At 46.1% G+C, this 26,002-nt stretch overlaps 3 protein-coding genes and 1 pseudogene across 15 annotated transcripts; 2 read left to right on the top strand and 2 right to left on the bottom strand.

Moving 5' to 3' along the window:
• Positions 1 to 2,421: 2,421 nt before the first annotated feature.
• LOC127768730 (probable glutathione S-transferase GSTU1) lies at positions 2,422 to 3,193 on the bottom strand. The gene has a single exon (XM_052294358.1). It carries the CDS (start codon positions 3,184 to 3,186, stop codon positions 2,488 to 2,490), a length of 699 nt encoding a protein of 232 aa, XP_052150318.1. The 5' UTR covers positions 3,187 to 3,193; the 3' UTR covers positions 2,422 to 2,487.
• A 1,955-nt stretch (positions 3,194 to 5,148) lies between these two features.
• LOC127768158 (UDP-glycosyltransferase 72B1-like) lies at positions 5,149 to 6,478 on the top strand (annotated as a pseudogene).
• Positions 6,479 to 12,271: 5,793 nt separating this feature from the next.
• Positions 12,272 to 17,717, top strand: LOC127766119 (beclin-1-like protein). The gene is made up of 11 exons (XM_052291184.1): positions 12,272 to 12,556; positions 12,668 to 12,858; positions 13,069 to 13,421; positions 13,647 to 13,817; positions 14,160 to 14,284; positions 14,789 to 14,837; positions 15,519 to 15,677; positions 15,815 to 15,900; positions 16,352 to 16,423; positions 16,881 to 17,030; positions 17,310 to 17,717. The coding sequence occupies exons 2-11, from the start codon at positions 12,702 to 12,704 to the stop codon at positions 17,491 to 17,493; spliced, it is 1,506 nt and encodes a 501-aa protein (XP_052147144.1). The 5' UTR covers positions 12,272 to 12,556; positions 12,668 to 12,701; the 3' UTR covers positions 17,494 to 17,717.
• On the bottom strand, positions 17,563 to 22,363 carry LOC127766117 (pentatricopeptide repeat-containing protein At4g18520, chloroplastic). Of its 13 annotated transcripts, none has more exons than XM_052291179.1 (6): positions 20,104 to 22,362; positions 19,175 to 19,330; positions 18,923 to 19,094; positions 18,011 to 18,060; positions 17,755 to 17,899; positions 17,563 to 17,648 (listed from the first exon to the last, which is right to left on the bottom strand). In XM_052291179.1, exon 1 carries the CDS (start codon positions 22,007 to 22,009, stop codon positions 20,159 to 20,161), a length of 1,851 nt encoding a protein of 616 aa, XP_052147139.1. In that variant the 5' UTR covers positions 22,010 to 22,362; the 3' UTR covers positions 17,563 to 17,648; positions 17,755 to 17,899; positions 18,011 to 18,060; positions 18,923 to 19,094; positions 19,175 to 19,330; positions 20,104 to 20,158. The 13 variants fall into 13 exon arrangements, with proteins under 13 accessions (XP_052147139.1, XP_052147137.1, XP_052147142.1 ...); XM_052291177.1 differs by having other exon boundaries at positions 18,810 to 19,094; XM_052291182.1 differs by lacking the exon at positions 18,011 to 18,060 and having other exon boundaries at positions 17,755 to 17,788.
• Positions 22,364 to 26,002: the final 3,639 nt, after the last annotated feature.

The following is a 26,002-nucleotide window of genomic DNA, read 5'->3' on the forward strand; positions in this document are numbered from 1 at the left end:
TTCAAATAACGAGGGGATATTCCCTCAAGGAATAAGTTCACTTTAGGTCCCTCTATTTGTCGCCCAGTCTGATTTTCGTCCCTGCACCACAAAACCGGGTACGACCCATCCCCCAACTTACGAAAACCGGGCAAATGAGGTCCCTCGGCGGTTTTGATAGCGGTTTTGACTGATGTGGCCCCTACGTGGCTAATTTGACTCAGTCTTCATCTGACGTGGCGCTTATGTGGCAATTCGATCCTGAAAAATAAAAAAACCCGTAGGACCCACATGTCAGTTTCACACACAAAATAATAATAAAAAAAGTGGGATCCATGTGGACCCCACATGTCATCCTCACTCCTCCCTCCTCTCTCTATCCTCTCTCTCCCCTCTTCTCTCTATCCCTTCTCTCTTTCCGGCCGATGGAGCGGCGCGAGCGGCGGCCGGCAGAAGCGGGCGACGGGAGGGGCGGGGCAGCGAGCGAGACACCGATGGCGAGAGCTCGAGGTCAACCCGAAGACCAGTCTCCAGCCACGCGCGCGCCGCGCAACGGGGTCCGACGCCAGTAGCGCCACCGCCGCCGACACGATGGGAGTGCTCCGGGCGGCGGTGCCCCTACAGCCGGAGGCCGACCTCGTCCTGGCTACCGGCGGCGGCGAACGGGGGCAGGTGGGGCTCGTCCTCGTCGATGGCTCCAACGGGTTCTGTACCGTCGGCACCGGGAACCTCGTGAGCTACCTCCCCCACGCCTCTCCCTCTTTTCTCCTAGTCCTCCTTCGCCCGTGCCTTACCGCGCGCGACGAGGATTGATGGCTGGCGTTGGAACGCATGGTGGTTGGGCTGCTCGTGAGCCACTCCAGAGCTGCAAATGGTAGAGATCAAATTTTGTCAGGCACCAAAAGAGGACCATTCTCATGTCAGCGTGGGCAAAACCATCAATTGATCAATTCAACCCACAACGAAAGAAGCATATATGTAAGCTAAAATTGAAGCGTGAACGACCTGGGCGGTAAGCGGAGGTGGATGTCCGCCGGCGAGAAGGGAAGGGAAGCTTGTGGATTCGGAGCCGACGCCTGCCGCCGCCGCAGCAGCAGCGCCGCCAGATCCACGCTTCCCTTCTTCCGGGGTCGCGTTGCCGCCACCGATGCATGCCCAGGACATGCGCCCGCGCCATCGGCCGCCCTGGGAAGGCGCCTCGTCGCGCGCTGCGCCGCCGGCGACGGCCATTGTCTCATCATCGCCCGTGGCCTGCCGACTCCCCCTCCCCCCCACCTAGCGCTCCTGCCGCCGTCGTCGAGTCGCCGGCCGTCGCTGCCGCCGTATCGCCGACTGCCAAAGATGCCAGGAGAGAGAAGGAAGAAGAGGAAGCCTCCTCCCACGCAGCGCTCTCGCTACGCCGCCCGCCTCTCGCCGCCCGTCGTCGCTCCGCCCACCGCCTGCTGCCGCGCCGCTTCCACCCGCCGCCCCTCTGGTCCGCCCCCCCGCCCGTTGCCGCTCGCCTTCTCCTCGCCGTGTAGATGAGACAGAGAGAGGGGGATAGATAGAGGAGGGAGGCTGACATGTGGGACCACATGGGCCGACCCGGGAGGAGGTCGGGATTACGGGAGATGGGGGGAGAAGAGAAAGAAGATGAAACTGTTCCAAGATTCGTGCTCATCCACGTGGCTAACATCTACAGTGGGGCCTCATGGTGTGGGAGCTGCGGCCCTGCCACAGACAATTTTTTCCCCTACAGGCTGCAGCTACAATGCCAGCAACCCAAAAAAAAAAAGTGCTAACTGCCAAGCTGATCTGAATTCAGTAACATATTGACAATGCAACAATACTATACTTTGGCCGTTGTTTGGTACTTTTGTTTGCTATCAATAATTGGGAGTACTACGCATGAATAGTCGGTAGCAATAACGTAACAACTTGTGTACTCCACTTTTTATTCTGTGAAAGGAAAACAACGACATACATAGCACGATATTTTTTTCCCCACCTCTGAATACAGCACACATACAGAAGTACATTACAGTATTCAGAGCACTTTAAACTTCAAAAACAGCATCCACGCAAGCAGACAACATTTCACCTAGGACAAAACTCAGGAATTGCAGTCGATCGCCACGCCCACACACCACCACGAAAGAAACACACACATCGATATGTCAATGTCGAATCGCCAAGCAAATTAAAAGGCACATAAAAAGCTATTGCGAAAAAAAACACACGCATGTACTCTCCGTCCCACAAAACCAATTTAAGATTAACTAGAATATGTATAACGAATCTATAGTTAGATTCGTTATACTATGTGATATTAGATTCATTTATTAGTTCTTTGAGACGGAGGGAGTACACACGCAAGCGAAGCACACAAAAATAGCCAAAGACCTTGCCGCGAAAACGGGGAAATGATAGTTTCCCCATGCAGGCATGCATGCACGCGCGATGGTTTCGCTTATTTGCACCGGCCGGCACCGGCCGGCCAATCGCGGCGCCGGCGAGCTCATTTTGATCTCAGCCGTCGAGGCCGAAGTGCTTCCTCATGCCGCATGCGAACTGGTACACGAACTCGGGATCCGGCAGCGACGCCGCCACGCACGCGTTCTCCCGGACGCACCGCGCCGCCCACGCCGCCAGCTCCGGGCACTCCGCCGCCACGCTGAACCCGCCGAACCGCTCGTACGTCGCGAACCACGCCGTGAACGGCGCCAGCGCCACGTCCACGTAGCCCAGCGCCTCGCCGCCGCCGCCGAAGTACCTCCTCCCGCCGAGCTCCGCCTCCAGCGTCCGCATCGCCGCCACCAGCTCGCCCCTCGCCGCCTCCACCGCCGCCGAGCCCGCGGAGCCCGCCGGCGACCGCCACACCCTCCCGGCGCACGGCGCCAGCTTGGCGTCGATGTAGGACGCCCAGAACCTGGCCTGGGCGCGCTCGTAGGGCCCCGCGGGCAGCAGCGGCTCGCCGACGCCGGCGAACTCCTCGTCGATGAACTCGAGGATGACGAGGGACTCGCACACCGGCTTGCCGCCGACGAGGAGGACGGGGACCTGGCCGTGGACGGGGTTGGAGGAGAGGAGCAGGGCGCTCTTTGCGGCGAGGTTCTCCGGCTTCTCCTCGTACGCCACGCCCTTCCTCGCCAGCGCGATGCGGACGCGGTTGCCGTACATGCTCACCGCGCAGTTGATCAGCACCACGCTCTTCTTCTCTCCCTCCATATCGCCTCACTTCACTTTGAAACTAATTAGCCCCTAATTACTCTTAGTTAGCTAGCTAGATGTGATCGGGTTAATTAGCTGATTAGCTTGGGCGTCTTCCTCTGGCGCCTGCACAGCCCATATTTATACACACACGGATGAGTACATTTTCTAATGCATGTATATGCAACAATTATATATACTCCTCGTAAGAGAGATGCAATTTTTTTCTTGTGGATTTGAAGTTTAAATTTATTTCTGCTATGTATTATTAGCATATGCCAATTGGTCTCATCGATGTGAAGCCATTGTTTGCACCGTTGACAAACTGTATTTTTAACTTGTTAGTCTAGAGGGGCTTTGGTTTGTACGACGCTGCTCGATGTGGCCTTGGCTGTGTTTGGGAAGCTTTGTATAACAGCTTATATGCTGGATTGATTTGTTTGGTTCCGCACGGTGGGCTACAGGACGGCGGTGCCGCACGCGTTGGGGAAGCTAAGGTCTCGCTTAGTCACCGCCTACGTCACAGGGTACGGCCTTGAGGAGTTCTGGACGTCCATCTGGCTGTTGACGGCCCAGATCGACGTCCGCTTGTCCGTCAACAAACGTCTGAACTCTGCACACCTGAACGGAGATTTCCTACATGACCATCGAAACCCCCATTTTTCCTAAACGGGAGATGCACAGTACATATAGGACTGAAAACAGGGAAAAAAATCCTAATTAGTTCTAAAACTAATTACTCCCTCCATTTCAAAATATAAGGGCACAACCACTCCTAACCCAAATACCAAGAAATAATTATTATCATCTTGTAGTTTGGATCATCCTAATAAATATAATGCATGCATCTAATAGGATTAGATAACATGAGAGTGGGTGATTTTAAAAAGTAATAATTAAATGGAGAAGATGCCATAATTAATTATATGCTTGCATGCATGACTTATATTTGGAACATCTAAGAAAAGTGGTTGTGCCTTATATTATGGAATGGAGGGAGTAAATTCTAATCTAATTTTTAAATTTGGCTACTGAAAAAGGGGGGGGGGGGGGGGAAACTATATAAATTAATTCTAAATTTAAAATTTGGCTAGGATTATAAAGTCAACCAGGAGCCAAACGCATGCCCTCAGTTTAGCGATTCTCACTGAATTAAAATCATGGATTGGAAAGGAGAAAAAACGTCACTGCTTACTTAGATTTTGAGAAATTCTCAAAGCTTAATTAAGTATCTAAAAGAAACCCTTTTACCTTTTTTTTAGATAATGAAATATAATATCCCAGCCTTTACTCAAAAGAGCTACAGCCAATTATTACGATTCCAACTGTCATGGTTTATATACTCTCAATAGTAATTTGATAATGTCAACCCCACCAAGTAGAGTTATTGTCATCCATCCCTTCTCTCATGAAGACCCAATGTTAGTTGTTTGTGGACTTTAGATGATTAATCCAATCTAGCTTGTCTTTTTTTTTTTGGAAAAAGTACGAATTACCCCTCAACTATTGTGGTCGTCCGAATTACACCCCTGAACCACAAAACGGGACATTCTTCACCCCTAACTATGCAAACCGGATGAATTACCCCCTTGAACCGATTCAGAGCGGTTTTGTCCAACGTGGCGCACACGTGGCAATCCAGTCAGCGTTTCTTTAATAAAAAATTGTGGGACCCGCTTGCCATACTCTTCTCTTCTTCCCCTCTCTCTCTCTTCTCTCTCTCGGCTCGCGCTGCGTGCACGGCGAGGACGGTGCAGGGACGGGCGGTCGGCGACGGCGGAGGCAGCGAGCGCGGCGGAGGAGGCAGCGGCGGCGGCGGCCGGCGAAGTGGAGCAAAGTGCCCGCGGCGAGGGGCAACGGGCAAGCGCGTGGCAGGCGGAGTGGAGCGGGCGGCGGCGAGCGACCGTAGCAAGTGGGCGAGCGCGTGGCCGCCGGTAGAGTGGAGCAGAGCGGCGGCGGGAGAGGGGGAGAGGAGGCTGAGCACGACATCGGCGTGCCTCCTTTGCGGCAGACCCACTGGTGGCGACGCCGACCGCCGCGCCTCTCCCCTCCCCCATCTTTCGTCGGCCGCCTCCCCGCTCCCCCTCACCCTCCTCCCGTCGCGAGGCCCTCGAGGCGGCGGAGCTCGACCGGGCTCGCCGGCCGCCTCTTCCCTCTCTACCGCCACCGGCCTATCCCCTCTTTGCGGCGGAGGAGGCGAGTGCGGCGGCGGAGGCAGCGCCCGCGACGAAGCTTGACCTGCCGGACCCCCTCCGTCTCGCTGGGGACGTGACGATCCGCGTCGCCGACATGCCGGACGGATACCTCGATAGGTCCAGCCCCGTGTTTTGGCAGATCCTCGAAGAGGTACGGCGATACCGGCGAGCGGATGGATTCTTGGTGAACAGCTTCGCCGAGATGGAGCACACCATCGTCGAAGAATTCAAGAAGGCGGCGAAGCAAGGCGCGTTCCCGCCGGTTTACCCGGTGGGTCCGTTCGTCCGGTCAAGCTCCGACAAGGCCGGTGAGTCGGCGCGCTTGGAGTGGCTGGATCGCCAGCCGGCAGGGTCGGTGGTGTTCGTCTCCTTCGGGAGCGGCGGCATACTGTCCGTTGAGCAGACCCGCGAGCTCGCCGCCGGGTTGGAGATGAGCGGCCACAGGTTCCTCTGGGTCGTGCGCATGCCGAGCGCTGGGTCGTGCGCATGCCGAGCCACGACGGCGAGTCCTACTCCTACGACTTCGGAACGGACCACCGCAACGACGACGACCCACTGGCGTGCCTTCCCGATGGGTTCTTGGAGAGGACGAGGGGCCGGGGCCTCGCCGTCGCGTCATGGGCGCCGCAGGTGCGCGTGCTGTCACACCCGGCGATGGTGGCGTTCGTGTCGCACTACGGGTGGAACTCGGCGCTGGAGAGCGTGTCCGCCGGCATGCCGATGGTGGCGTGGCCACTGTACGTGGAGCAGAAGGTGAACGCGGTCATCCTAACGGAGGTGGTCGGGGTTGCGCTACGCCCGGCGACGGCGACGGGGTGGTGACACGAGAGGAGGTCGCGGCGGCGGTGAAGGAGCTCATGGATCCAGGGGAGAAGGGGAGCGCCGCACGTCGCTGGGCGAGGGTGCTGCAGGAGGCGGCGCGGTTGCCGAAAGGGGCATCGCGCCGCGCGCTCACGGTGGTGGTCGGCAAGTGGAAGAACGCCGTGTAGGAGGAACGATGAAATGTCGCTGTTTGTAAACAAATTTGGTTTGAGTTTGGATGGTGATTTGAACCACCATTTGAAAAAGAAGGCAGCGCCCGCGACGAAGCGGAGGAAGGCGCGGCCGCGGGCTGGGGCTGGTTGTCGCGCATGGCGTCGGCCGCCGCCTCGCCTCGCCGCCGCCGCTGCCTCCTCCGCCGCACCCTGCCGCCGCTCGCCTCCTCCGCCGCCGCCACCTCGCCTCCTCCGCGAGCAGCGCGAGCTCCCGCCGCCGCTTGTCTCCACCATTGCCTTGCCCCCGCCGCTCGCCTCCCCGCGCTCGCTGCCTCCGCCGTCGCCGACCGCCCGTCCCCGCGCCGTCCTCACCGTGCGCGTAGCGCGAGCCGTGAGAGAGAAAAGAGAGAGAGAGAGGAAGAAGAGAAGAGTATGGCAGGCGGGTCCCATAATTTTTTATTAAGAAAACGCTGACTGGATTGCCATGTGTATGCCATGTTGGACAAAACCGCTCTAAATTGGTTCGATGGGGGTAATTCGTCCGGTTTACATAGTTGGGGGTGAAGAATGTCCGGTTTCGTGGTTCAGGTGGTAGTTCGGACGACCGCGATAGTTCGGAGGGGTAATTCATATTTTTTTCCTTCTTTTTTTTTTGTCACACAAAGCTACACCATCTTAAACTTTGTACGTTTCTGATCTTTGGAATTGGCTAATACTCCCTCTATTTCACGTTATAAGTTGACTTTTTTCTTTTTAAGCTTAATCAAGTTTATATAAAAAATTTAGTAACATCTAAAACATCAAATTAATTTTATTAAATCTAACATTAAATACATTTGGATGATATGTTTAATTTGGATTGGAAATGCTACTATATTATTCTATTATTCTATAAACTTGATCAAACTTAAATAAATTTGACTATAAAAAAGTCAAAGCGGCTTATAGTATGAAACTTAGGGAGTATAAATTACTCTTACTTGTATCACATAAAGCTACATGATATTAATTTAATTTCAATTATTTTTAACCTCTCCATGATTAATCAAAAGCGTAAATTGCATGTTAAGTCCATTCTTTACCTAAACCATCATCATCATCATCATCCTCATCATCATCATACAATATTTAAAGGTGATCATCTAGTTTTAAAGGCATATATCTCTTGTATGTTTTTTTTTTTAAAAAAGGACACTCGTGTGGTATGTGTGCATAATGGCATGTGCATGTGTTCATGTACATCCTCCGTGCGAGAAAGTTAAATTGGATGGGCGAGCTCGAGCTCTTTAAAGGCTATATATGGTGGCATCGAGCTCTTGGCTGCTAGATCTGATGACAGAGCTTGTAGGCGCGGTTGGAGTTGCTGAAGAAGATATGCATCGACGAAGATGACAGCTATCAAATGAGCGAAGGGGATGATTGGATGTGTCAACTCTTTGTGCATCGCCTGTACCTGCCCATCTCCGTGCCCACATGAGAGTCGGGCCTACATGAGGAGCTACGACTGATTTCTACGGTTCCTCTCAGCTTGGCTTGGAGGCCTTTTTGCACTAGCGAATCCTGGCTTACATGTCCATGTAGACAACCAAATATGTTGCTGGCTGCACGCGGGATGATCCCCGGTGCACCTAGCCAAACACGCTCTATGTGCCAGCACACAAGAGGTTCTGCTCTCTAGTGGAACTTTCAAAGTCAAACTTCCTTAATTTTAACCAGATTTAAAGAAAATAATAATAATAATAATAATTTTAACATGAAACAAATATAGTATTAAAATATATTTAAAGCTTAGGTTTAAATATATATATATATTTAAAGCTATATTTAATAAATATAATTTATTTTTGTAGATGTCGTTATATTTTTCTATAAACTAGCAAATATACATGTGAGTTGCAACAGGTGAAGACAATTTTCACAATTGATAAAAGTTTATAAATTTAACTGACAAACTGGAACAAAACATTATAAAAAGAAAGTCATAAATCACATATAGCATTGAACCTGGTTGTGCTCGCTTCATGTGTCATGTCATCACACGAAGAATCGTTTATGTACACCTTTCTATAGCCTCACAAAATGATTGGGTGGTTATTCCATAAGTTGGCGCCTGTGTATTTTGCTATACCTCTGTTAACAGTGAAATTTGGTAAGTCCGAAGTAGTCATCGGCTTAGAGTCAGCATCGGCTTCGAAGTCCTGAGATTAGCTGATGAGAGTTGTCAAGTCGTCAGTTGTCGGATTCTTGCTATATTCGGTTAAGGAAATTGATCTACTAAAGGAAGCTTATCCAGAAGAGACCGAGTTCAAAGAGAATGCGGCATGACAAGTTATCTATTAATTAGGAATAGTTTGTTAGTTTTTTTTATCTTTAGGAAAGTGTGTTTAGTGTCCTATAAGTACTTTATCTTTTCCTTTTATCTTTAGGAAAGTTTCTTTCTTGTCCGACAAGGACTTTATCAACCCATGGGTATAAATATGTACACCCGGGGTCTGTGTAATCGCTACGATCAATACAATTCGGCGCATCGCCACCCTTTTTACTTCTACTTTTGTTTTTACGTTCCGGCGGAACTTGGCACCCGACGCGAGGCTGCATCGTCTTTGATCTCCAATGTTTCGCCGGTCCAGGCAATTGTATCGTCTACGTCGGCGTCGTTTAAGGTTGCATCAGTACATTCGACCTCTTGGATTACTTTGGTATGGATAATATATTTGCTTACCTATTTATCATATGTCTCTGTTAATCTAGTCTTAGCATATCAATTTAGCTCTATCAGCTGCTTCTCGCTTTAGGGTTTATGCCGGTATCGGCTAAATTGCCTTGCTAGATTAGATTAGCCTAGGCATCTACCACCCTGAAAATCAGTCATCGGCTTGATTGTCTAGATATTATGTTTCTTTTCATACTTAGTGTTACATCAGTTAAGTTTGATCTACTAAGTCGTGCTTAGAACCATAATCTCTAGCCTGCTTCTTGATTGCCAATAAGGGTTTCATCGGGGTTTCAGCCGGTGAGTTATCTGGACGTTGCATCGGCTCATAAGGATTGCATATACATATAAGTTGGATTTAGCCTATGACAACAAATGTTTCATTGTTTAATCTAATCTTGTTGATTTCATGACATTGGACCTCCAGCCGATGTATGCTTTAACCTTCGAATCGATGCTTATTTATCATACCATTATTTGCCGATTGGTTTATACTGGATTATATTGTTATCTCATTACATCGTCATCAGCCGATTGCCTTTATATCATTATCTACATTGGACATATAGCCGATTGCTTAAACCCTATCGCTATCGGCTGGTATCGGCATCGGCTATTATCGGCTATAGGATGGAACTACTCCATCGGCTTGTCAGCCGATCGACTGTTTTGATCTACTATTTGCATATCTTATCAGTTGCAGGATCAAACTGACTGGCACGCTCGCATCTCATCAAGATTTGGACCTGTACAGGAGCTAAGCAGATCTCCCAGGCCAGTGTGTTTGATTTTTTCGTCAACAACCTCATAGATCAAATGTTGAAATTTGGACTATTCAATTAGTAAAGTTTTTTCACTGTAGATGAAAAATATTTGCAAAGTAACAAATTAAACAATGATAATTCAAAAGGAAAATATTTTTGAGGAGAGAAAAATGAGGAAAAAAGAGAAAAGGAGGAGAAAAGAGGAGATTGGAAGGAGAGGGAGAGGATTAGGATTATCGGGAGAAAGAAAAGGAGACAAACAATACGCCGGTCGGGGAAGGGCATGCACGATGCTGAGTGGAGGGGCGCGGGACAAGGCTTGCCGCATACACACCTTAAGCAATGATAAATTCAAAAGGAAAATATTTATGAGGAGAGAAAAAAGAGGAAAAAAAGAGAAAGGAGAGAAGAGAGGAGATTGGAAGGAGGAGAGGATCAAAATTATCGGGAGAAAAGAAGACTAAAAAGAAAAAAAAGACACCAATCGAGGAAGGACGCGCATAGCACCGAGTGGTGGCACGTAGGATGGGGCAACGGGATGGTTTGGGCTGGGAGGGGGAGGGGTTGGGGTGGGATATGAGTGTACAATAGTTATTCTAGACTCATGTTGAATTGAATACGAGTGACATATAACAAACTAAAAGCCAACTCAAACACGGATGACATATTAAAATTCTTGTGAAAACATCTTTAAATTTTTATAGTAGAGATAAAAGATAGAGATATGATTGAAGTTAATTTTGACATAAATTAAAATGTCTTGTACTCGCTCCGTTTCACAATGTAAGTCATTGTATCATTTCCCACATACATATTGATGTTAATGAATCTAGACATATCAATATGAATGTGGGAAATGCTAGAATGACTTACATTGTGAAACGGAGGAAGTAATATTTAAGGAAAAAGTACACCGAAGGCCCCTCAACTTGTCATGGGGATAAAAAACGTCCTCTAATCGCAAAACCAGATACACGAGGTCCCCTAAGTATATAAAACCGGTCACCCGAGGTCCTTAAGTGGTTTTGACCCGGTTTTGTCCTACGTGGCTGCTGAATCAGCGTGGGACCCACGTGGGCCCACATGTTAGGAAGCCACATCATCACTTCCCTCTTTTTCCACTTCTCTCTTTCTAGGCGGTTTCTCGGTGAGGCAAAGCGGCGGCGCGACGTCGGCAGGCGAGACGGGAGAGAGGAGGGCGACGGTGGTTGGCGAGGCGGGAGAGAGGAGGGCGGCGGCGGCGCGACGGCGGCCGGCGCCCTGGGGGAGAAGGGTAGGGCGGCTGCGGCGGTAGCCAGGGTGAGCGCGAAGAGGACGGGGCGATGCCGCGCCGTCGCCCACACCCGCCGCCGCTCGTGCTCGTCGCGCTCCCACACCAGCACACCGCACTCCACGTCGTACTCCGTCACGATGCCGTCGTAATCGCCGCGGTCGTCGGGCCACTCGAACAGCCACGTGACCCGGAGGATGTCCCGGTACAGCCCGAGTGCCTCCCGCAGCGAGCTCGTCAACCGGCGGCGCGCCTCGGCCTCCGCCGCGTCTCCGTCGAGCGCCCCGGAGGACGAGGATGAGGGGGACTTGTTGGCGACGGGGAGAGTGGCGCCTCCGTCGCCCCCATCGCCGTCAACCTCGCCCCCATCGTCAATGGGGAGGCGCGGGCATCGACGGGCGGCGGGATGGCGCGGGCGTCGATGGGGTGAGACGGGAGAGGAGGAGGACGGCGCCGCGGCTTCCTCCGCCGCGCGCCGCTGGGGGGAGGGGAGAGGAAGAGGTCCGGCGGCTGGTGTCGCCGCAGAACGACGACGACGAGGAACAGGCCGCTGCTGGCTTTCCCGCCTCCTCCCTCTTCACGTGCGCTCGGTGCGGGAGTTGTGGGGAAAGGCAGCGCTCTAGCTGCAGGTCAACTCCATCCTTGTCGCCGCCACACAAAGTCGCTGCCGCCATCGTGTAGCTCGTCACCGGCCACCAGACCTCTTCCGCTCCCGCCGACCGGCCCACCAAAACGAGTAAGAGAGAGAGGAAGAAGGGAGAGAAAAGGGGAGGACCTGCCAAAACGAGGCACCGCCTCCCTCCTCCGCAGTCCGCCCATCGCCGGCTGCCCCGCCAGCCTCCTCCGCAGTCCGCACCCGCCGGCCGGCCTGAGAAAAGTGAGAGAGAGAGAAAGGGAGAGGAGGGGAAATAGAGAGATGTGATGAGTTGGCATCATGACATGTGGGCTCCACGCTGACTCAGCAGTCACGTAGGATAAAACCGGATCAAAACCACTAAGTCACGTATCTGGTTTTGCGGTTCGAGGATGTTTTTTATCCCGATGACAAGTTGAGGGACCTTCGGTGTACTTTTTCCAACATTTAAACGGAGGGAGTAGCTCAATCGGCTCTTCTTCCCCGCGCGGCCCACGTAGCCCACACGCATACAACCACAGGCCGGAGCCCACCCACACAAACTTTACAGTTTACACGCTACGCAAACGCACGCCCACACGCACGCTACCTCTCTCTCTCGACTCCCGAGCAGGCGACTCCTCCCTCCCCGGCGATTCCGCCGCTCCGACCGCCGTCTCTCCGCGCCGCGCACGTGAGCCCCCCGTCGCCTTCCTCGCACGGACTCTGCCCCCGCCGGAATCTCATCTCCTACGCCTCAAACCCCCACCCCGCAACGCCGCCTAGCCGCGATTTTCCTGCGGGGTACTCCACCGCCCCTGGAGGCTGGAGCCGTGCTCTCCGGATCGGCGTTGGATTGGTGAGCCCGCGTGCTGGAGCTCGTGAGCTGTCTATAGGGTTTTGATTGGAGGGATTTTCGTTTGATCCGTTGTTTCTGGTGAGGTGAATGATGCCGGATTCGTGGATGCAGGTAGCGCTCGCGTCCTGCTCTGTCGGGCGGCGATATGAAGCCCCCTGCATCCTCCGCCGCCGCTGCCGGCGACAAGGGCGGCGGGGTCGACCCGTCTCTGCCGCGGTTCAAGTGCCAGGAGTGCCAACGCGCGCTCGTCGTCGTCGGCGTCGAGTCCTTCACCGATAAGCTCCCCGCTCATGCCGTCTCCGGTAACCCTTGCCTCCTCAACCGATTAGCTCCCTTTTCCCTTTGTTGGCTCGTCGTAATTCCATCGACTCGAATCGGAATCGATAGGTAGAAAATTTATTCGGTTTTGGTATGGTATTAGCATCGCATGAGCCAGGAAATTGGGGCATGATTGGTTGAAAAATGCTAGGAATTGCTGCACTATTTGTTACAAGAGCTTTTTATCAATGCAGGTATGAACGTGTCCTCTGTTCAGGGCAGCGTTATGGGTGCTAGCAGGATGGACAACTCTTATGTCGTGCTATCGAAGCAAAATAGATCACATAGCCATGGAATTCCCCCACGCCCGCCAAGCGCAGGGATCCCGCGTGCCGAGCCGAACCAACCAACAAGAGCAATGGAGGGATCATATATAGTGCTTCCACCTGCTGCCGCTTCCATATACAAGACATCTGCCTCTGAAGGAGGTGGTGCGCAGTTGTCACCAACAAGTATGAACCCCGGTAGCCCTTTACCAGGAAATAATTTTCACTCTAGCGTGACTGTATTAAAACGGGCATTTGAGATTGCTACATCACAAACACAGGTACTACAATGACTTCTGTAAGATGCCTCTGTATTGAATGAGAACACGTGCTTTTGCCATTTCTGTCATTTTACCTTTGTTTCCCATTTATTAGCTTGTGCAGTTGCTAGTTATTGCATCAGATTTGCATGTTTTTGCTACTATATGTTGAGGGTTCATTGCCATCTGTTAGTATTTTGAGAGGAACAATGTCAAGACCGCTGATAATCTGGAATATACTTGTAGATTGAACAGCCACTTTGTCTGGACTGTATGAGGTTGCTGTCTGATAAAATGGAGAAGGAAATTGAAGATGTTAATACTGACAATAAAGCTTATGAGGCCTGTCTTCAACGTCTGGAGCAGGAAACCTATAACATCCTGAGTGAAACTGACTTTCAGAAGGAGAGACAAAAGGTGGTAATCTTTCTTACATATTTATGGTCATATGGTGATTAATGAGATCCTAAAGTGCATGACAGCCTGCTGCTTTGGACAAAAATAAGTAAGGCAGAAGTTTCTTTTGATAGATGAAACACATAGGTAGTGAGCAATGTTTTAAATGAACAAATAATTCCCTTGTAACTTCTCTGTAAGAGAATTCTTGCCCACTTATAAAAATGTTGAAGTGCAACAGTTCCTGAAGAAGTTGCCTACTTGACCTTTCTTATGTGAAAAAAAAAAAGAATAAGCACCTCTGACTGGTCAGTGGCCATGATTTTCATGGAACTAAATGTATTATGTGTTCTTCCATTTCAGATTGAGGAAGAAGAAAAGAAACTTAAAGCTGCAATTGAGGAAGCTGAAAAGCAATATTCAGAAATTTGTTCCGAGATGAAGTGCCTTGAAACAAAATCTAAACAGTTCGAAGAACTGGAAGAAAGGTTAAAATTTTAATTAACCTTTTCATTTTGTCCTTTCTTGAATGTTCTTATTATTAACTCTGAAGTTTCTCTACAAGAATCAGTGATGTAGAGTCTTCAGTGATTTATAATTTGCTTTTGGGTGTGCATGTGCATACTTGCAGGAGGCTCTCGACTCTTCTCTGTCTCTCTTTTTTTTCTGATGAGTCGTAACATTGTTATAGGCTATGAATACAACTGTTATATTGAAAACATTAATGTGTACCTATATTTGTCACCTGAAACTAGACATTATTCAACAGAGTGTCAGTGTGCTATTCAATATAATTGGCAATTCGACATCAGAAAATAGGAGTATCATTATTTGGGAATAATAACATAATACATCCCACACATGTTTTGTTATATCGCTACAACAATTGCTAGTGGTTTTGTGCAATCTGAAATATTTGGTTGGCTCATGTTATTTGTGAAGTTCTACAGTTACTTGTTAAACAAATCTGATTTATCATATTTTTGAAACAGGTATTGCCATGATCTCAATAGCTTTCAGTTTCAGTGGACATCTCACCAGGTAAATACCTACTACAGGCCCTATAAATATTTACTTAGCACTATTTTCTTGATGTCATGTTTCGACTTCTTGTTAGCACAAAAACCTAAAAACATTGTTATTTTCTAGCAGAACATAGAAACAACCAAATGCACTATATTCCAGATTTGTCATATACTCAATAGCTAAAGCTATATAAACTAAGTCTATAGCTGCCATGTTTTGTACTTTTGTTGGTATAAATAAACCTCTTTAAAAATTAACATTGTTTGTGAATAATGCTCTGTGTCTGTACTATCATGTTTTGCGCTGCCTTCATAATAGAAAATAACTAGCTGAATGCCCATGCCTTGCTACGTTATACTATAGTATTGCCTAAAATAAATAAAAATATATTTTACATGAAATGTGTTGCCCATCCTTTTGTTATAAGGAATATTCACCTTAATTTGATTTTATATGTGGCTATCCATTTAGATTTGGTTGTCTTTTAACATGAAGACGCTCAAGGAGTAATTTATAAAATTTTCAATGGGACTAAGTGGGTTGGCAGATTCACTGCCATCACCAGTTCACCACTACCTTCTATTATAGGAGCATAGATATTATAATATGTATTGGTTCCTTATACATAAGCTTCATAATGTCTGGGCTGTTTGCAAGCATTTGCCTGTCAATAACTCATTTTTTTGTCACTTTCAGGAAGAAAGAGATGCGGTTTTGGCCAAGATAGAAGTTTCGCAGGTCCATCTAGAATTGTTAAAGCGTACAAATGTTCTCAATGATGCATTCTATATTTCACATGATGGGGTGATCGGAACAATAAACAACTTTCGTCTTGGCCGCCTTCCTAATGTACAGGTAATTATGCAAAATGTGCAGATATCACGTCCATTCACTATCTTTTAGTGCTTTCCTTGAATTCTATTCAAGATGTACATGGAATGTTCATGTTGATCCTTTGTGTTAATGTAACAACTGTGTTACTCTTTTCTTAGGTGGAGTGGGATGAGATAAATGCTGCTTGGGGCCAGGCTGCTCTTCTGTTGCATACCATGGCTCAGTACTTCTTCCCAAAATTTGAGTATCCTTTATACAGTGACATTATTTTTGCTACAGTTTATTTGCTGGTCGTTCTCTTGAGAAGTAATTCATACATGGCATTTACCTCCATCAACTAGTTATACAACATTACGACATACATGTTTCAGTGCATTTTAGTTGTTACTCCATGTAGTTGTTTGCTTTGTTCTTTCTGTATGGCTCTGTGTTCAAAATATGTTTATTCTATATGAATCGAGCTTGTCTATATGTTATAACAAGTTGGAAAGATAGTGTTGGATGGTTATTGGTTAGGGTGAATGCATAATTGCATATTATAGTCTTTTATTGGATTGCATGATGTGTTTTTAGCAGATCTTCTCTCATAAGTAGCATTAAAAATGTGTATGTACATTGAAAAGGACAAATCCTAATACTCTACAATTGTTGACGAAATGATAATTGTGCTTTGGGATACCTGAACATTTATCTAGATACCGGATCAAAATTCACCCTATGGGAAGCTATCCAAAAGTTACAGACATCAACCAAAATACATATGAACTGTAAGCTTCCTGCTGGAAATTGTACTCCCTTTGTTATTCTCTTTTCAAAAACTTGTAAAATATTGGTACTGTAATATTCCTTATTTTCATAATGTATATTATATTTTTTTCTGAAGAACAAATTCTGCTGCTAGTAAGGAATCTAGGATGTCCCTCATGAAATAGGCAACTTATGCTTATTTTGTCATACCTGATCACTTTCCTGGTGGTAATAATTTTCTTTTACATTGGGTAACACATCCACAAACTTTTAAATAAATCATGTTGTCAATTCGCTTTCACTGAGCACATGTTATGTTGAGTGGTGCAATTATTTGGGACTGGTATAAAATCATCATTTGGCGGCCGTTCTAATTTTGGAAAATTCACTCTGGGGGTTTACTTTGTATATTTATTCTTATCTTGCGCAGTGGAATTACATTATACCAAGTTAATAGGCTGCACTGTTAATGTTCAGGTTCGGTCCTGTGAATTTATTCTGGAGTACCCGATTTGACAAAGCCATGACATGGTTTCTGACTTGCTTGCAAGAATTTGCTGATTTTGCTGTTAGTTTGGATAAAGAGAACAATGTACCACCTGACAAGTCATTGAAGCTCCCATATAAGTAAGTTTTATTGCAACTTTCCTATACTATGATCTCTTAGTATATGAATTGCATGGTTCATGCTAAGACACAAATTAGCCATCATTGAACATCACCTAAGTGAAATCAATGTAAATACTTTAGGTTTTACTAGTGATAATACAAAATAATTAAGACAGGTTAGTAAGTTATGCGGTTATGGTTTCTCTTTTGTTCATGACTAGTATTTTGACAGTTGGATATATCTTACATACAGAACGTTGCTTGTGCCGCTCTTTACTTGAATAACTTCGCTTGCAGGATTGAAGGTGACAAAGTAGGGAGCTATACAATCTTCTTAAGTTTCAATAAACTTGACAATTGGACAAAAGCACTAAAATACATGCTGTGCAACTTGAAGTGGGTTCTCTACTGGTTTATCGGCAATACAAGTTTTGCCCCACCCTCTGGATCTTTACACGTAGCACAGTCTTCCAAGGGATGAAGTCACTGGCTTGTGATGCTGATTATAACCGCATATTGGCAAATGGCATTGACTAGGCTCGTTTGTAATGTACAGTAGTACATACAGCTAGTTTTTTTTTTTTTCCTTTTGGCCGCCTTCAGTTGTACTTCCTCCGTTTCACAATGTAAGTCATCCTAGCATTTCCCACATTCATAATGATGTTAATGAATCTATATAGAAATATATATGTCTAGATTTATTAACGTCAATATGAATATAGGAAATGCTAGAATGACTTACATTGTGAAACGGAGGGAGGATAAATGGTTGAAATCTGCACAGGAGAAATTGCAGATGATGGTGCAACTCAGCTTATAGTCGGCTTGATCATTATTCATGTAATTATTTAGCCATGTGTGACAGAAAATGCGAGTGATACGAGATCCTAGAGCAATTCATGCAGCTCTGGTTAGGTGAGTTTGTGATGGTGCAATCAACAGCATATCCAATCAACATTAAGATTTATAAGAGATGAAATGTCTTCAGCAACACATACTTGAGATGAAACTAAAGTTATCTTGCAAAACTCAGGGAGATGCTCTATTTCTGAATAATCAACAAATAGTAGATGAATTAACAACCCAAATCTTATCAACTATACGAAGCAGATAAAATAGGCATGAGTGAAATTGCAAGATGTGCTTGATAGTTCCTGACTAACTACATCTAGTATTCTAGTGCATACATGATACATGATGCGTGCCAATGTAAACCAGTTTCAGGGACACTAGTTTGATAGATATCAATCAATCCGGAAACTGAAAAAAATTTAGTGATGCGTTTTTATTTTCCCTTTCCAGGACTGAATACAGGAAATTTCCACCTTTTATATTTTCAACCGCCATAATTCCAAAATTTAATAGGAATCACTTTAGTTTACCTTATCTGCATATGCAAGGATTGTATAGGATGTGCTATTTGTCCATGGAGAACCATATATTCACTAAATAATCATGGAGAAACATAGATTCACCCTCTGTCGAACCTTTGATGGCACTCACAGTCATCATGTTCCATCAAAGGTCAGACAGAGGGTGTTATTTTGCCTATGAGGATTGAGGATGTTTGCTTACAGTTTGCCAGAACAGAAATTAGAGAGAACAGCGCCTGATAATGCCATCACTTTATAAAACTCGAAACTACTGAATGTATAACTTTATAAAACTCGAAACTACTGAATGTATAATTTGATTGTACATTGTAATTCAAACGAAACTCATTTTATATGCTTATGTATGATGATGCTTGACAATTGCTTTCACTTTCTGTTCATGAAATATGGGGAGAGTTTCTACCTGTCCTGAACAATTGCTTCCCTCTAATTAGCCAAATATTTTCCTCACTGCATGGTTACAATTTATAGATATTTTGATAAATTGAAAGGAGTGGTATTAAATATTTAACTCACATATATCTCTCATATCAATTTGGAGCGGTGTTACATAAGCACTCAAGATCTTGAGAACTTCACAAACTCTTTCATCAACTTCATCACATTTGATTTCAACCTTCTTAAGGTCAAATGGAACCTTCTTAAGATACTTGTAATTTCCAGTTGTTTGCAATGAATCTTTTCATGTCTATAGAAAACGATATTTAACTAAATAAATCGTGGACGATAACTTGATAACAGACAGCTATCCATATACAAAATTTGTACCTTGGAAAGCTGTGGTGTAAGCTTCTCCAGAACTGGTGAGTGTTGCAGAAAATAAATTAGTGCATTGAGGTCAGAAGCCACACACCAATCATTAAGTACCAGAGTCTTCAGTTTGTTAAATTTAGGACAGCACTTCAAATCCCTGTTGAAAATAAACTAGGAAAATTGTGGAGAAACAAGATAAAATAAGAACATGTTACGATCTTTAAGAACAAGATGCCCTCATATTGTAGTGAATGTGAATTACTGTGATGGTTTAGATTAATAAAAAAACAAATAGAGAATGTATGAAATAAAGATGTTAAAACCCATATTTAAGTTAAAATATATCAATTTCATGAAAAAAAAACATACACTTGCTATAATGAATTCAATTACCAAATGAACTTTAATTTTTTGCAGTCACAGCATGAACTCTAAGGCTGTGTTTGGAACTCAAGGTTCCCAACCCCTCTCCATTGTATTCCGCGCGCACTCTTTTCAAACTACTAAACGGTGCGTTTTTTGGAAAAAAGTTTCTATACGAAAGTTGCTTAAAAAATCATATTGATCCATTTTTGAAAAAAAAAATAGCTAATACTTAATTAATCAAACGCTAATGAACCGCTTCGTTTTCCGTACTTACTGTGCACGCTGGGAACGTCCGATTCCCAACACAGCCTAAGTGGATAAGTGGATGATATGGAAGAATGATTTAGCTGCTAATGCGTGCAAGCATTATGCTTATTATGCAGATCATATGTTAATGCAATTGTAATGATAGAGATAACCATAGTGGGAATTAAAACAGGCATAAAAAACATTCTAAAGTTTTCACAATTTTTCTTCTGAAGATATGCATGGTTTGTAATGAACCCAAAAGGCAAATGGTTAGTGAAGGTAGTGGTACTCTTAAAAGTACATATACACGTATGCACTCCTTGAGTTACCTTTTTGTGCTACATGTCTTCTGATCTTGCACAATAACAAATCTCTGTAACTAATCTACTGCCTAGCTGAAACTGAACCAGCAACTGAGTCAGAGAAGGAGATGGATTTCCATTGAAGATCTCCACATGATGTCAGAACTGTTGAGAGCACAAAATCATCAACTTCATGCCCTTCTTGTTGCATTAGGTACATGTACTTCAAAGCCTCTTCACAGAGGCCATTCTGAGCAAATCCTGTAATAATCACTTTCCATGTCACAAGGTTATGTTCTGGCATGGCATCAAAGACACTTCGGGCTTCGTCGACTTTTCCACACCTCATGTACATATCGATAAGTGAGCTTCCCACAAACACATTGGAGAAATCTTGAGTCTTGTTAACAAAACCATGGATCTTCCTTCCATATTGCAGAGCCTCCAATTTTGCACAAGCTTTCAGAGCCGAGGAGTAAGTGTATGTATTTGGTTTTACACCATCCCATAGCATATCATCTAATGATTTAAGTGCTTCAACATTATGACCTAGATTATTGTAGCCGGAAATCAGAGCAGTCCATGAGATAGCATCACGGTCAGGCATCGCTTCAAGAATTCTTGCAGCATATGTGTACTCTCCACATTTACAGTAGAACCAAACAAGTGTACTCCCAATTTGAAGATTTTCTTCCATAGAATTCTTTATTATCTGAGCATGCAATTCCTTTCCAAGATAAGGCGACTGTAAGGAGCCACAGGCACTTAGGAGACCAACAATGGTGAGGTTGTTAACAAACACTCGGCGCATCTTCATCTTTCTGAACAACAAGATAGCCTTTTCTCCATGGCCACTTTGTGCATAGCCAGAGATCATAGAAGTCCATGTAATAGTGTTTCTTCGTGGCATCATATCAAACACTGCCTGAGCATCAAAAACTTCACCGCATCTAGCATACATGGTGACAAGGGCACTGCCGATATGGATGTCATTTTTGTACATTTTCTTCAAAACAGCACAATGCAGCTGCTTCCCAAATCTCACAGCTTTCTCTTCTGCACAAGCCTTGAGGACACTGCACACAGTGAACTCATTTGGTCGAAATCCTTCTGACACCATTTCTGAAAACATTCTAAGAGCTTGGCCCCCATGCCCATGCTGCACATAAGCTGTGATCATTGTTGTCCATGAGATGACATCGCGATAGGCCATCTTATCAAATATGGCTGAAGCACTAGCAACATCACCGCATTGAGCATAGAAGTGTGCAATAGCACTGTCCACTATCACATTGCTCCACCCACCTTTGACAATACAACAGTGGACCTGCTGCCCTAGCTTAGCATCGCAACGCTCGCCGCATGATTTCAGCAAGCAAACAAAAGTCAAGCTGTTACCTTGCACTCCGCTTCCCACCATATCAAAGAAGAGCCTCACAACCTCGCCGTAGTGTCCTAGTTTCAGATACACATTCATCATCGCCGTCCACGACACAACACTCCTCTCCGGCATTTCGTCGAACACCTTCCTGGCATCCGAAACCTCGTCGAACCTGGCATACGCGCTGATCAAATTGTTGGCGACGAACGTCCCCAGGCTGTCGAGCGACCGGACAGCAACCGCGTGCACCCGCCGGACGCCGTCCGCGCCGCCGCAATCACGCAGCGAGGACGCGAGCGCCTCGGCGTCCGGGAGGGACGATTCCCCACGCCCCTCTTGCTCCGGAGACCCATAACCACCACCATCACCTGCTGCCGCGTGGCGGTTCCGCGCTCGCGGGGACCGGTTCTTGGCCGAGAAAGACCGCGCGAGAGGGCGTCGTGGCGCGGCATTCCCGCCACGTACGGTCGGAGACAAGCTGTTCGTCCGGAACGGCGGGAGAGAAGAAGCTTGGATTGGAGGGGGAGGAGAAGCAGGGCAGCAGAACAGCATCTGTGGATCCCTTCCCCCGCGCTCCGCCGCGCGGGGGTGGAACCAGAGGGGGGGAAGAAGAGGAGCAAAGCAGAGTGCAGAGACACCCACGGAACGGAGAGCGGTGGCGAGTCCCCCGCCCCCCTCCCACCGCGCCCCGCCCAGGGATAGGGAGACGAGACGAGCAAGCAGCTGCAGCAGCAGCGGCTTGCCGGCGAGCGGACGAGGGCGGAGATGGGTGGTGGAGGCGGCGGGAGAGAGGTGGAGGTGGAGGGGGGCGAGCGATTTTTGTGAGCTCGAGAGGTGGGTGGATTGCGGGCGAGGGGACAAAAGATGGGCGCCTGTACGAGCCCAGTAGGAGTATTTTTCTAACACTTTTTTGTTTTGAATTTCACAGTAGAAATCCAAACAGAGGCTTTCAGCTATGGATTAGATGGGTGTAGTTTATAGTGTACAAATTTGTAAATTATTTATTATGGTGCACAAACTTATCTAATGTGTGTAAACTAAGTTCAAAATGACATATTGTGACTAATCTATCTATTCTTCTATCCTTTCATCCTAAATGATATTCCCTTCGTCCCAAAATTCTGGAAGTCCTAGAAATGTGCAGCTAAATTAGCTTTGGAGGAAAATTATCAACATACCCTAAATTATTACCGGTTGCAGGTACTAAAATTATTTCACTGTCCCCCTTCTCCTACACTGCACCACCATCCTACAACTTCTCGGGCATAAAGTCTTGTGGAGCAAAAACAACTAATAGTAGTACAGGATGGCCTCATATCAGATGTGCCCACTTTTCTACTCCAAATGATAAAACGACCAGCTTTATGGGACAATCGCGAAGGAGTAAAACGACCAGTTTTGTGGGATGAAGGGAGTATATTGTGACTAATTTATCTATTCTTCTATCCTTCCTTCCTATTTATTTATATATAGTTCACCAACTGTACTACTACAAACCGTATTCATCAAATCCAACGATCCAAAAATCATTGAATCGAACGGCTCAAATCAACCCACGTACCTCCCTCAACCTTCGCATGGAACCCTCTCCCCTTTGCATGCACCTAAACGAATGCTCCAAACCCTCTCCCTTAGCCTTCCCCCTTTCCGCACCCCACATCGATCCCTCCTTCCTGGTTCCCCTTCCCTTGCCCACGCCGCATCTCCCCACCTCTCCACCAGAATCTTAGGATCCACGCCCCTGTTGCCATTGTTGATGTTCTCCATGTATGGTGGAGAACCCTCTTCCCTTCTACCAACGAATGAGATCTATGGTGGTTGCCACAACCCACAACTACTGGTAGTCTAAGCACCATGCACTTTTTTATGTCAAAATGCCTAACCCAAGCATCAAGTCATACATGGAATTCTAGGTGCACCTTTTTCTTCCTTAACTCGTGTTGAATTGAACTTTCTACATTTGCATTAGTTCTTGATGTGCAGTTGCACTTGGCGATGGCAACTTAACTTTCATATGTTCTTCTTTCTCACATAACTTACAATAGTGGCATGCCTCATTTTCTGATTCACTTAACACTTTTTAGGAAGTTCATGATCCTTTGATTTTAGGATTGGGCCTACTAGACTCATCGGTAGTACCAATAAATCTTGTCATGGTCGTTCAACTCACTACAGGAGAACTCATTTTTACTGCCGGTTAACAACCCCTTTTATTACCGGTTGTAGCAACCGAGACCAGTAAATCGAGATTCAAACTCAAAATCTCTCACTTCAGCCCTTACGCGCGTTACCATCCCACTTACTACACACATATGACTTGGAAAGAGATGCTTTCTTTTTGAACTAACCCTGGAGGCATCTTTAGTATCTGTTGGTAACACCAACTGGAACTAAAGATGTTTCTAGGGACTTGGACTTTTAGAACCGGTACTAAAACATCTCTAATACCGGTTTTTAATCTAATCGAGATATTTATGCTTTGGGGACTAGGATAAAAGATTGTTTTTCTAGTAGTGACTATTCAAATCATTGGCAACCGTTCAGAAACTCGTCAAGAGTTGGCTTTTAATAATTGGACATAGTATCTGTAGTTTTGTGAAATTTACTTTTGTTGCTTACAGCAGAAGACGGTGCCCAGCGCCGTGACTAAGACAGAGGCACATATACAAAATACAAACACTAACGAATGTAATTGAGGGCCCGGTGGATTTTAATAATCTTGCCCGGTAAATGTCCATTTCATATTATAATTTTTTTGGGGGTTGTCCAAGTTTGACAAGTTCATAAAAAAAACCTAGCAACATCTATATTTTTTCTATAAAAATTTGACTTAGGACGAGACTAAAATGACTTATAATATAAAATGAACATTGCAACTTATTGGTGGTGTTTGAAACTGATGAAGATAAAGATTAAGTTTGCACATAAAATGAGAAAACTATTAGCATATGATATTTTAAAGCAGCTTCTATATAGAAAGTTTTCACACGGAACATATCGTTTAGTAGTTTGAAAAGTGTGCTAATGAAAATCGAGGTAAAATCTATATCATATTATGTTAAAAAAGCAATTGTCTATACTCCTTTAAAATGTTCCTAGTGGTGGTGTTTGTTCTACCACCACCGTCTAAACATGTGGTACCCAAGGTCCAAGCCACCAACTGCAAGAAGCATCTCCGTCTCTCTGATATGTTCTCCAACCTCGTGAACTCCTATTTACCACCACAACGAGGACCAGAAGGAGGAAGGTGGTTAGGCAAATGGAGCGACAACGGGCCATTTTAGATTGATGCCAAAATGTGCCCTGCCAATTGTTTGACAATTCAAATAGTAGTTTGATTGGTTTGGGTTAGAGCCAAAGCATCGGCAATGCTCATACCTAATTTGGTAGCACTCTAGAACTTTCTTCACTATAAAAAGCATATTGATAGCAAATAGTAGCAAACCAAACACATTTACATGAACTCTACCCTACCAAAGAATTGGTAGTGCCAAAATTTGCCTAGATTTTGGCACTACCATTGAATTGGTAGGGTAGAGAACCAAATAGGCCCAACAATCCCCTCGACCAGCCAATGCTAGCCACCGTGTCTTCATCACCCATGCGCTCCTCCGCTCCCTTCCAAGCACTAGAGCACGACCTTCTCTCCATCCCCAAGCTCTTCTTCCTAGAAACCATGCTCACACGGACCTTGGCCCGGGTCAAGGAGAAGTTCGCATGGCTCTCGTCGTTGTCTCCCAAGGCCAGATCCGGTGAGTCTTAGGCTGGATCTAACGAGGAGGGGGCGCAGGGGTGGCCATCAGCATGGCTCAGTCGAGCAATAGTGGAGGAAAGTGGAGGGAGTGGTGCCGGTGGAAGAGAGAGGGAGAGTGGTGCCAACTTTGGGGTACGAGAGAGAGCGGCGCCACCGGTAGGGGAAGGGGAAGCGACGCCGGCGGTGGAGTGGAAAGGGAGCCCCACTAGCGGTGGGGAAGAGGAAGTGGCAGAGATGGGGATGGAGAGCGGCGCTGGTGTGGGGGGAGAGCGATGGAAAGGGGAAATGTTAGAGGGAGTGCAGGATGACTGGATGAGGATGGAGGGCGAATTTATTTATTTTTATTTCCAGGGTGTTTGGTGTAAAATATTGGGTCCCCTAAAAATTACAAAATATGAGGACTAAATAGAAAATGACATAGGTTGACATGCAAAATTAAAACACCCCTAGAACCACTTTGCACTGTGAGAGAAACTGATTTAGGACCTCTATCTTCATCCTATGTGGGAGTCTGACGCTCCTCATAGTAGTGTCTTGTACTGTGAATGGCCACGATGACCATATCTTTATTCGGATTATAATAACAGCTTTATTATTTTGCTTATGCTTGTACTTATATGTATATGTATAGTATATTAGCGATAAAAAAACAGTTGTGGGTAAAATTTTTGTATCCGTGTCCTAATCGATTCAAAATAAAATGTTATAAGATAAAGTACAATAAAAGGAAAAACCATAAAATCAACTTCAAAATTAATTTTTAAAAATCAAAAGGTTTATAAGCATAAGGA

This window comes from Oryza glaberrima, chromosome 3 (genome assembly GCF_000147395.1).
Source record: "Oryza glaberrima chromosome 3, OglaRS2, whole genome shotgun sequence".
Lineage (NCBI taxonomy): Eukaryota > Viridiplantae > Streptophyta > Magnoliopsida > Poales > Poaceae > Oryza > Oryza glaberrima.